The following is an 11,935-nucleotide window of genomic DNA, read 5'->3' as shown; positions in this document are numbered from 1 at the left end:
CTAGAAAGGGAGGGAAGCTTGTTCCAACTGTGTGGGAGCTTGTAAATGTCTTCGAAACAAATATTTCTTTGATAGTCGCAACATGACAGTGGCGAAAGCCTGCTGATATCCTTGGCCAGTTGCCTCATCGGACGTTTGTCATTGTGTGATATACTTTAGCCATAGTCCATGCATGCATCGTCCAGTTGCATTCTGTCAGGTGCCCGAGTGGCCTTCGCAGTGCTCTTTGTGTCTCCAGGCGTATACGACAAAAAAAAGGGGGGGGGGGGGGGAGAAGAAAGAAAGAAATGATCATCGTATACACTGCACTGGGCCGTCGTGTGCAGATTTCCTGCTTCAAACTTCGTACGAAACCAAGTCTGGTCTCAAGCTCTGCTGGTGACACAATTTGCAGAGTAGCCTAGCATCAGTTTGAGCATGCCACTTTGGTTTAATCATGGTACAAAAAAAAAAAAGAATAATGCATTAAGGCAGTGGTAGCAAAGTTGCCAGGTAATTGCAGTGCTGTTATTGCAGCATTATGACAGCAATACACGTGTCTGCATGCATGTTTAAAGAAATAGTGTGTATGTAAGTAAACCCATGAACTGACATTACAAGAAGTTATTTTGCACTTCGCCGGATTGCCAAAATATAAATTGCAACTGTTGAAACAGGTACAGCACAACTAGCATGTAAGAAGAGTATGAATTAAAATACATCATAGCATAGTGGATTACAAGTACAGTTGAGCCTCTTTAGAACAAAGTCAAATCCAATGGGGAAAATATTTTCGTCATGTCTGATATTCGTTATACGCTGACATCAACAAACTGTTTTTTTTTTTTTTTTTTGCTATATCTGATAATTCTTTTCATCCGGATTCATTATGTCAAGGTTCAATTCTAATACACTGCCATATATTCTCTAAACCTTACGTAGGCATTCATTCATTCCTCCATAATTAGTTCATGTGCTTACTTAAAACTTTGGCTCAACAGATACAAGATTGGAAACAAGGTGCTGCCTCACTTCAAGGCCTGGGTCGAGTCAGCGCTGGGTGTCGACCTCAATGTCCTCATTCCATCGCAGGTATGGAAAGGTGTTCGAGGCAGGCAAGGGGGGCAATGCCAAGCACTTGCCCGTCACCTCTACACTGCTGTCTGACATGCAGGCATTTCCTTTGTTCCCCAGGAGCCCGGCATCTTGTTTGTTTGCATCTGCACGTCTTGTGCTATCTTTCATCCACTTCCGTATTGATTGTGCTAAATATTCTTGCAAAAAGTGCTTTTACTGCTTGTGCTTGGTTCGAGAGAAAGGTCAAACTTGAAGTCATTCTGTTCTTCAGAGAGAACGTTATATAACTGCTGCGCATAGTATTAATAGACCTGTATGGTGGAACTGTAGACGATAGCATGCCCTTAAACAAAGCAGGCGCTGCAATGCACGTTGTTGTGAATAGCATCCAGTTAGGCGCAGCATAGGTGTAAGCAAGAAGAGCACATGAATATTACACTAACTCTCAGCTGCTTTTTCACTCTCTGCTTCTTCAAACAGCAAGTCTTTGGCCAGGAGATTTTTAAAACCTTACTTCTACCTGTCTTTTGAGAAAGCTTGTGTCATTAGTTTACCATAATTAACTCTTTCCTTACCGGGCCATAAGAATCTGTCAGATTAATTCATAGCTTTTCGACGCATTGTTAAACATTGCCATCCGAACTCTTCCACAAGCAACGTCATTCAGTGTATAAAATGAAGACTGTACTTTAATTTTTGGTCAGATTTGCCGTTTCTCAGCACATTGGGGGGGGAGCGTCTGGACAATGGAAACTTTGATAGGAGGTATCATAGAAACTGGCCCCCAGTGTTCCTAGCACTTCGTCAATCAAGCAATGCAACATGTGCCCTTTGATATACTCGGCTACATAATTTCGAAATGACAGCTGCTGTCATGACAAAGGCTTCTGTCGAGCTGTCGAATTTCCTGCTTCATTTTCTGCGCCGGTTTAACCCCTTCAAATACCGTGTACATAATTGTGCAAGCCAAGGTAGCGCATCAAAAGCAGAGGCACCAACAAAAATAATGATTTTTAAAATGGGTCGCAAACATCCTGAATCACTTCTGAATGGACGTGTGTTGCAAGTTTCAATGGTGTATGCAAGGTGCTTTGGTAAAACGAGTTGGAAGGTGGGCGGCGGGGTGTTTCTCTGAGTGTCAGCATTCGCAATGTGTTACATTCAGTATAGGTTTCAAGTCGCTGGATGGGTGTTTTCTGAGTATGCTAGACATGAAACAGTTGATGTTCTCACACTTGACGTTACTGTAGAGAGTTATCGCATGGAGTCCACATTCTGTAAATTTGAGAAGACTCGATGAAAACTCGGAAAATTCGTGATCCATTCTGCAGCAATGCACTTTTCCTGATCCTGAAGATACAAAAAGTGTCGTGAAATGAAATGTTCGCTGGACAAAATTAGTCAGTGCCTGAAAGGCTTAATGACTCGTCTAACATCGACACATGTTTGGGAATGAAAATTGCTTTGATTGTTATGTTCAGCTTTATTTTTTTTCACAGTAGGTTGCATGTATCCATTCTCTTTTTGGTAGTGTATGTACAGCGCAATATTAGAAATCATTCTTATTATGCACTCTTAATTCACACAAGAGCATGTGCGTAGTCAATTTCAGACTGACCTTTTAAAAGCTTGACTAGCAGTCTGATGTCTTACTTTTTGAACATTACTTTTGCAGATACCCTTATTCATTACTGTACAGTACTGCACAGAACTGTAATTTACTGTATGTGCTGTACAAATACTGCACAACGCAGGTGAAGGCTGTAGCATCAGTTGCTTACAGAGGGAAGCTGATTGTGCATGATAATCGAGTATGAGGAGGTTAATGAATGTTCCTTGACCTAGCAGCCATTGCTTCAAGAGCGTAAAGAATGCAGAAAGCAACGAGATGTTTGCTGCAAGGAGTTAAAACAAACACTCCCTACACAGTAGGAGTACCCCCGTTTTCACATTTGTGAAGCTACTGCTTTCCGATATGGCACGAGCATCACTAAGGCTAGCAATCATGCGATCAAGTCAGTATAAGTATTTTCGGCGCAGTCTAGCTTGGAGAAGTTGGTGGAAACTAGAACCAAGACACACATCTTGTATATTTCAGAAGAGTTTTCTTGCTCTCCGCACTTTTAGTAAGATTCACAAAATAATTTCTTTTCATTCATCCCTTCTGAGGTGTCTTTCTGAAATTTCACATAAGAATTCTTCAAAACTGAGCAAATATTTGTTTTACTTCCATTTTAAACACCAAAACTTGGTATAATTTTATGTATCACAGTAGTGTATGTTTTGAATAATAAGTCTTGAAATAAAAGGATAAACTATAGAAGCAAGAGAAAAAGGGCACATTTACTGGCGATGAGGAAAGAGTTCAGCGAACTTCACCCACGAGCTCAAGGGGGAAAAGTAAGTATGTTTCTTAATTGAAGTGTAGACAGGGAAACTAAATGGAAATAATAGACACTGGTGGGAGCTGGATCCACAGCTTTTGCATGATCCACAGCTTTTGCATGATGTATGCGATGCTCTGCCAATTGTGCTACGGTGGCAGCTATCCCCCCCGCACGCTTTCCTGGGTATTCGTGTGTGCATTCTAAACTTTGCCCTGGGTGTGTTAACTGGGGCCGTATTCTGAAACATTCCACTTCGGCGATAGTTCGCCTTTCGCTTTCAGATGTGCGCTGATTGGCTGTTTCAGCAAAATTGGATGAGCTGATTGGCTCGTTGGGCCTGACGTCACTCCCGGCCTTGAGCGGCAGATGTGGAATATTCTTTCAACCGCATGTGCGGTTGTTACAGTTGGTAGAGCATCGCATGTATCTCGCAGAGGTTGTGTTTTTGACTCCCACTGGCCAAAAGCTATCTCTTCTTCTACTTTCATTTCCTTTTTTTCATGATCAATTTTATACACTTTAATAAGTGGTGTCCACGTCGTACTGCTGAGGGTAACGGAAACTAATCTCAAAGGCCAAGCTTTTACTTACGTGTTGTTAATTTTCCTTAACCTTTTCTTGGCTTCATTTGTCTGTTGGCTTATATGTTCATGGAGCAGAAATGCGGGCGCACGAGCATTCTTGCGCCTGTGTTTTGCATGCCTGCCTTTTTGTACCATAAATCCCTACCGATTTGTAGTCTATCGTCCTAGGTTTCACGCATTTCTATCAATGTTTCTTTGTCTTTGCACTAACATGTTAATGTTTCATTGCCTTTGGTGTTTGTCCTTGTTTGGTGCCCGTTGCTGCCTGTCGCATCTTGCTGCCTCTCAGCAGCAGCTTGCTTGCGGAGGCACCTCGTGATGCCTTGCACCGTGCATGCCCGCCTGTTTTTTTTTTCTCTGCACTGCCTCTGCTCGTGGCTTCTGCCCTGCCTCCGTCCCGCATGTGCCCTCAGGAGCCCATAAAAAGCACCAAGTCCTCTCTGCAAGGCTCCTCCATCGTGGCCATTAACCCTGTCCACAAGTGTGTCAGGGTAAGCGTGTCGAATGTCCCTCTTTCAGCCACAGTTTTCCCACAAAAGTTTGCTTGCAGAGAACGCTGGCGCTGCGATCGTTCACAGGGTCTGTATGCCTCCTTGAAATCCTTGAAAACCCATGAATTTGGTAAAAGAGATTCAAGGGCCCTTAGAACTGAAAGTAAATGTGCTCCTTGAAAACTGAAGTTTAGGGCAACTTTTGCACATTCAAAGTAACAAATTCCGCATAGGCGCATAGCAGAACAGCGTTTAAGCAAATCCATGTACAGCCAACTTCCGTTAATTTGACCCTGACTGGACCCACCTAATTGATTGAATTTTCCGGTGGGTTCAATTAAACTAGATCCAGAAAAAGCACCAAAACACAGCGGCCAATTTATTTGGCAGTATTTCCCCCCGATTCTAACACGCCTCCGAATCAAATTTGAGCCCACTTTCGGTTTCCAAAGTAGAAAACTGACGTAGAAATGAAAACTGACGTAGAAATGACATTAAAGTTCCTGAACAAGTAAACATCTAATATCCGCCCAATTTTTTAATTAAAAAAAAAGTCAGTTTCACCCGACAGGCAAGCATTGATTGTGATAGCAAATTATTAGAAAGCTATATGAAGTAAGGTCTAATATGTGATGTACAACGGTAGTCGGTTGCCTAAAGTCAGCTTCGCTGCACAGTTTTTGAAGTCAGCCTTGCTGCAACACACCCATGTTATGCGGTAAAGCATACAAGCGCCGCAAATGCTGTTTTGGTTTCGTCACTAATTGAAGCGTTTCAGGTCATTTTTGACCCAATTTTCTTGGGGAAAAAGATGGGGGAAGTTGGGGGGGGGGGGGGGGGGGGCACACATTAGAATTGGGTAAATGCTGTAATCGGGCATTGTGAGCTACCATTATTGCTTAAAAATCTTCCTAGGGAAAGTAAAAAATAGGCGTATTTGACGGGAGATTTTCACGCGTGTTCAACACATTCAGTGTCTCCTGAGCCAAGACACGCTGCCACTAATGGGGTCGCTATTGGGGTCACCATGGGGGTCACACACGTACATGGCGACTGGTCAAGTTTGAATTATCTGGCGAATGCCAATTTTATGATCGCAATAACAAAAGTTTCTGCCCATAGGAATGTACAGGCACCGGCCGGAACCTTCAGTCGATCGAATTGACTGAAAAATTCAAATACCGGAGTCGAATTGCCGAAAATCCACTGTATTTCCTATCATTCCTATGCTGGCTGAGCTCCTGTTCTTGCAGCTCTCGTACGCACTAGTACTCCTTCCAGCGATTTTTGTGCGAACTCTGTGCCTGCAGCTGGTCGCACCACTGTACTTGTGGTGCTCTACATTGGGGTGGTCTGTGACCTCTGGTGTTTTGCTTGCTTCTCTTATTCAGCGCTTACTCTGATACTAGTGGCATTTTTGTTCTACCACCATTTCATTTTAAGAGACATCACTGCCAGGTTTGCTCACGACTAGCAGTAGCTTGACGTTGCGCCTGCAAGTATTCTTGTGCACGGCAGAACTGCGATATGTAACACATTGGGCTGTTTAGTGGGACATTGCTGATACATAAAGTGCAAACAAATTATTCAACGCTGACACGTTGTTAGTCGGCGCTGTGTCCCATCTCATCCTTGCCTCTGACCTTGTCTGTTGGTGCCGTATGCACTTGTAATGAACTATGATGTAGGGTGTGACAAGTTGCAGACTGGATACTGCTGCTCATTTCTTTGGAAAGTAAGTTGCTGGGCGAGTTGGCACAAAGTAGGACAAGAACAAGGAAGACAACAGGATGAGAGTGCTAGTCCTGTTGTCCTTCTTCCTTTTGTCCTGCTTTCGCGCTCGTCTTTTCGTGTTTGTTTATTTGGCTTATGCTGCCTGCTAGGCACTGCAGCACGCTACATATGAGGTGGCGTGCCATTTTTTTTTTTTTTAAGACCACACAAGCCAAGCTTTCATTGCATATTTAAGATAGTCTAAGTGAAGGGTTCTGAGGTACAAAGTAATTTTTTTAGCGTACAGTAAGTCACAACAGAGGAAAGGCCACTGAACCACTCTTTAAATACGTGGTTTTAATAATGCACATGACAACTGAAATAATCACTCACCAGATGACGCTTTTAGACCTTACTCCTCTGGCCGTTGTGCGTTGATTGCGACCCATGTTTTACATAGTCGATTCTTTTCCCAACTTAAATCGAAAAGGAGACATCTCTGTTATCTGTCACTGTTTGGGTGTGTTGTACTTATTGTATTTTCGAAATTCTGGCAGCAGCTAACCCTTTTCCAGTGCAGTATTGGCAAAATTCATGTCACGATAATTGTGGCTTAACTTGGAGAAAAAGAATAGGCAAATTCCTTCTCTGCTTGTGGCACTGGCGCTGGAGGTGGCCATCTTTATTTTTTTCACGAACTTGACCTATGATATGCTGAGCAGCATAACCGACCAGTTGTTATCTTTTGTGTTGGCAACAGCCGCCCCCTTCGGACCAGGACCTTCCGCCCCCCATCATCAACGAGCCATTCCTCGAGGAAGTTCGTCGTGCTGGCATCTCCTACTCGGTTGATGGCCAAGACAGACTTTTCAGGGCGCATGGTAAGAGTGACCTACTGAGTGTCTTGTGATTTCCGCGCAGTGGATTTTTTGTTGTTCTCACTCACTCACTCACTCACTTACTCTGTCCCTGCTCATTCATTCATTCATTGAAGTGCGTAGGTACTGAAGTATATTTGAGCTGTGTATTCTCATTATTGCCCTTATTGTTGTTACGGTGCTATTGTTGTGTTCTGTGAGCGGGTTTTCTTATCAGTGATCAGCATTGCATACTCTTGAAGAACGTAAGCGCATTTTATACATTTTTTCAGTTGAAAGCAACGTCTCCCCATCCTGTTTGACGCTCAGGACTAACTCTTCCAAAAACGTGCATAAAAACGAGTCTGTCTTTGTATTTAAAACGAATCTAGATTAGATACTGATCGCAGATTACTGGCCTTGCGATGTTAGTTTTGGCTATCAGCATACACAGCAGCACAAATTTCAAATGCGGGCATGTTTTGATTATTTTTGTTTTATGCATGTCTTTAAGTAAGCCACCTCTGGCTGTCTCAGTCTACCTGCTTGGAGGCCAAAATGTTTTAATCACCCGAAAGCCTTCTTTGAATTAAGAGGCGTCAAAGTGCATTGAAAGCACAGTAGGACCCCCTAAACTCCTAGGTTTGTTTGAGTGAAGCGAACTTTTGAATCGGCCCACATTGCATTGTTGCACGTTTATCTGTGTTTGCATTCTCTGATCACTGTCACCTTATCTTTCCTCTCAGGTCACACCATGCGAGAAATCTTCATACTGCGTGAAGGTTCTTTTGCTCGAATTCCTGACTTGGTCGTCTGGCCACGTAAGTGAACTGCTGAAAAGCATTGCAGGTATTTTCACAGAACCTGCCAATTAACCCCTTCAGGCTTCAAATATTTCTGCCCATTGAAAATTTATTTTCGCCATGTTTCTTGCACGTTCAGAATCGTGAAAAATGTACAGCTGCACATTAGATTCGTAAATTTCATCAGCTAGTTTGCTCAATTTTACAGAATGTGGATTGCATGCGAAAGCTGTGCAGGAGTGTCAGACATGACAATATTTCATGTTTACATACTTGAAAGGCATCCATAAAGCCACTTCAAAAATATGCCAGGTGTAAAGCATTGTGAAAAATTAAAGTAAAACCACTACATGACGATCATACTGACATTGAGAACAAATACTCAGCCATCTACTTTCGAACTTGTTTTACTGAAACACTTTACACATATTAATCAAACTTGTAGCAAAGGTTCAATCAGAAGTGCTTCAAAATACATCTGACAAACATTAAATATTGTCATTTTCATCAATGCTTTTCATTTTGCTGCACCATCTTGATGTGCATAATTTTGCACACAACCCCTGAAGGGGTTAAAATTATAATTTTAAGATAGCAATCAAAAAGATGTTTCTGAGGGGGTCACATACAGTAGTAACCCCTCGTTAGCAAGAAATCGCTTCATTGAAAACATTATTTTATTCAAAGTTTTCATGGCCTGGACCACAGTGTTTGCATTTCGTGCCGGTTTATTCGAAGTGCAGTAGCACCAGATTCCTCTTAGTACGAAATCCAAAGCAAGAAAATCCACACAGGAGTTCTTGGTGATGTGTACCTTTGCATTCCTTTGGACCAGCCTGCCGAAGCAAAGACCACTGTGAAGGTCACTCCACCATGTCGTCGCAGCCCCTTGGAACTAACTGTACCATGCAACAATAACAGACAGACGAGGAAGTTATTCACGAGTGACAGCTGAATTTCACCACTGTCATGTTGCCACTATTGAGTGCGACCTTGTTTCAATACTATAGGTCTTACGAGCTTCCGCGCTATTGGAGCAGACACCCCACGCGCACTACTACGATTCTTCTACAGCTCCTCAGCTTTTAACGAAATATTGTTTATAGTGGGTTTCGTGTCGCAATGACTTCATTATAACGAGGCATTACTGTACCTAAAACTCTATCAGTAAACAGAAAATAAAGCTTTTTTTTTATAGACCTAAGCAGTAGTTGCTGGTCAGCATACCGTAGATCTCTACTTGTGTTTTGTTTCCACCTGACTGACTCGCGTCGCATTTGTTTGCCTTGCCAGTGTGCCATGAAGACGTCGTCAGCCTCGTGTCATTGGCTTCACAGCACAACGTTGTGATCATTCCTTTCGGAGGTGAGTGAGTTGCGGAGGTGCGGCGACTTGCGTTTTTGTGGCGTGTTTCTGGAGCATTGGACTGCAAATGACGAAGCATGAACTTGCGATGGAAGAGTGCTGCCATTCTGATTTCTGAACACTAAGGTCATGGGTTCCATTCTTGGCCATGACCACCAGATTCCAATGAGGGCAGAATGCAAAAAGTCTCGTGTACTGCTCCTTCAATGCGTAATTAAGAACTCCAGGTGGCCAAGATTAACACAGAGCCCCAAACCGCTACAGCATTTCTCATAGCTCCTGTGTTTGCTTTGGGAAGTTCAGTGCCGTCGATCAAACAGTCACTCCATCCTGCCTTTTCTTGATGACGTTATCTGTCTCACAGCCGTGCTGAGAGAGACCAAAATGCATTGTCATAGTTCTGCACGTTTTCATAAGTGTTTGCACGCAAAGAACATAGAATCGATGAGGAATGCCATTGGATACTGTCCGCCCCGTGACACAACTTGGGATTTCCTTAGCATTAGAGCTTATCTTCTGTAATAGCAGTAATTAAGAGGGCATGTTATAAAGCCTAGCTGATAACTAGCACAAGTGGACAGCGACAATAAAAAAATTGGCACTGAGGTCACTACACAGGTGAAAATTTAGGAGATAACCAGTTACTTGTACTGTTTCCGAGAGACCATACAAATGTAGCTTCTTTTTAATAATACAGTAGAACCCCCCTGCTGATACGTTTTTCACGGGACTGTAAAAATAAAAGTGAAAGAGCGGGAAGACACAAAAGCCGAGAAACAGGAAAAATTTAGAAATGATAGTAGTGTTGAATTGCACATAATATTATTTTAATTCTTACATGTGAAAAAAGTAGTAGTTTTGCCCGAATGCCGAAGCATCGTTTGCGATGGCAAATTAGTAGACAGCTTTACAAAGTAAGGATAGTAGTTTTATCGTCCGTATAAACTTGTAAACATTCGCTTATTTACTATATTAACAAGCATGGTGTCAGCACCCACAGGCAAACATGAACACATCACACTCGATGAGCGTGGACACGCGCTGTCAAATGCTGGCGTGAACAAGTGCCGCTGCAGCAACGAGCGAAGTGACCCTCGAGCTGTTGTCTATCGCTTCAATGCAAACTGAGCGCCGAGAAGACACAGCACGCACAAAGCTACGAGCAGCCGACGCACCTGCACTGCCTGGACTCTACTCCCAAAGCAGATCGCTTTCAAGATACAGCCCGCGCAACCGTGCGCCGCTGCGCTGTACGTAGTTGATGCCAGAGTACAACACTGCCCGCTATCCCTCCCTCCCTCGCTCGCCGGTGCCTCAAGCACAACGGAAGATGGCGCGCTTCCTCCTCGATTTTCTTTCTCGCGCGCGCGAGATTTAGCCGCGGTCCTCGGCTCCAGTGTTGCGGAATGGGCGCCCCCATTCCATTCCAATTCCATTCTGGGGAATTAGAACTTGCCACAGTTCCATTCCTTTCAATTCCTGGGAATGAAAAAACTAACCCATTCCCACTCCGGGAATGGCCAGGCAGTTCAATTCCCTTCCTGTAATTCCTCAACGTAGGAAAGACGTCTTGATAGTTTTATTGAGTTACCGATAAGCACACCATAAAGCTGATGTCATCAGATGCGTTAAGAACTGCAAAAATACGCAAAGCATGTTACCAAGGTCAAGGGGAAAGTAGCTTGGTGACATACCTGGTACAGTACAACCACCCCACTAATTCCCATAGGGGCACTTCCCTCTATAGTATTTGCATGATTGGCATGTTTAAACGGCTTGTGATGTTTTAATATTGTTTAAGCTTAAATGTGTTAATGTTAAAATGGCGACATAGCGTATTTTTATGCTATGGGCGCTGCTGAGGTAATAAAAAATCGCAAGGTATAAAGGGGGGGGGGGGGGGGGGAAGTATGCCTCCGCCGTAGTTCCGCACGACGGATACCAACGGCATAGAGCTGCGGTTACGCGCGAAGAATCGAGACAAAATTCGGAGCAACTCAGTCTATAAGGACAGAATTGTGGTAGGCGCGCTGCTTCTAAATGTACTGTACTTGTAATCAGCCAAGCCATTTTAAAAATACTGCTTTATTGTTAAAGTCGAGGCTCTGACTTACTAATGTTTGAACGTGGGCTGGTTGGTTCTTCGGCATATTTTGACAAAAAACAGCGCGTAGACAAGAAAGCGCTCTATTTTCAGAAAGACACATAATTCCATTCCCATTCCATTCCGGGCAAAAGGTGCCTAATTCCATTCCTCCAAGCATTGACGCCATTCCATTCCTATTACATTCCGGGGTTGCAAAAATGTGGAATGATTCCGGAGTCATTCTAATTCCGGAGTGGTAACTCCCCAACACTGGCCGGCTCCCCTCGCACGCTTTCACTCGCACATACGGCCCACGGTGACAGCATTATCGCCCTTGGACTTTATACGGAACATATATGCGCCAAAACCAATTTTAGGGCCACAACACGTAATAGACATCATCTTTAGATAGCAAATACGGATATCAAAGGCCATACTTTTGCTGGCAGTAACCGAAAATACGTCATAGGTTGCTTCCCCCCCCCCCCCTGGCACTTTGGCCGGCCAATCTCGTCGTCAAGACACCAAGCCAAGCGACATGAAAAGTAAAAATGGCCGCTCGGGCTGCCGCGGGGTGCCAGTTCACAACATAT

The 11,935-nt window shown here is 43.6% G+C and overlaps 1 protein-coding gene across 1 annotated transcript in view; it reads left to right on the top strand.

Annotated features, from left to right (window-relative positions):
* The window catches only part of LOC119454235 (alkyldihydroxyacetonephosphate synthase, peroxisomal-like), a 50,308-nt gene that overhangs the window by 11,149 nt on the left and 27,224 nt on the right, over window positions 1-11,935 (top strand). Inside the window, exons 2-6 of the mRNA XM_037716214.2 lie at window positions 948-1,071; window positions 4,441-4,518; window positions 6,992-7,112; window positions 7,835-7,909; window positions 9,185-9,256. Of these exons, the coding sequence (XP_037572142.2) occupies window positions 948-1,071; window positions 4,441-4,518; window positions 6,992-7,112; window positions 7,835-7,909; window positions 9,185-9,256 (470 nt within the window). The remainder of the gene's footprint in view (window positions 1-947; window positions 1,072-4,440; window positions 4,519-6,991; window positions 7,113-7,834; window positions 7,910-9,184; window positions 9,257-11,935) is intronic.

This window comes from Dermacentor silvarum, chromosome 5 (genome assembly GCF_013339745.2).
Source record: "Dermacentor silvarum isolate Dsil-2018 chromosome 5, BIME_Dsil_1.4, whole genome shotgun sequence".
NCBI classification, from domain to species: domain Eukaryota; kingdom Metazoa; phylum Arthropoda; class Arachnida; order Ixodida; family Ixodidae; genus Dermacentor; species Dermacentor silvarum.
Note: the sequence above shows the minus strand (reverse complement) of the source record. Positions and strands in the feature narration are given on the sequence as shown.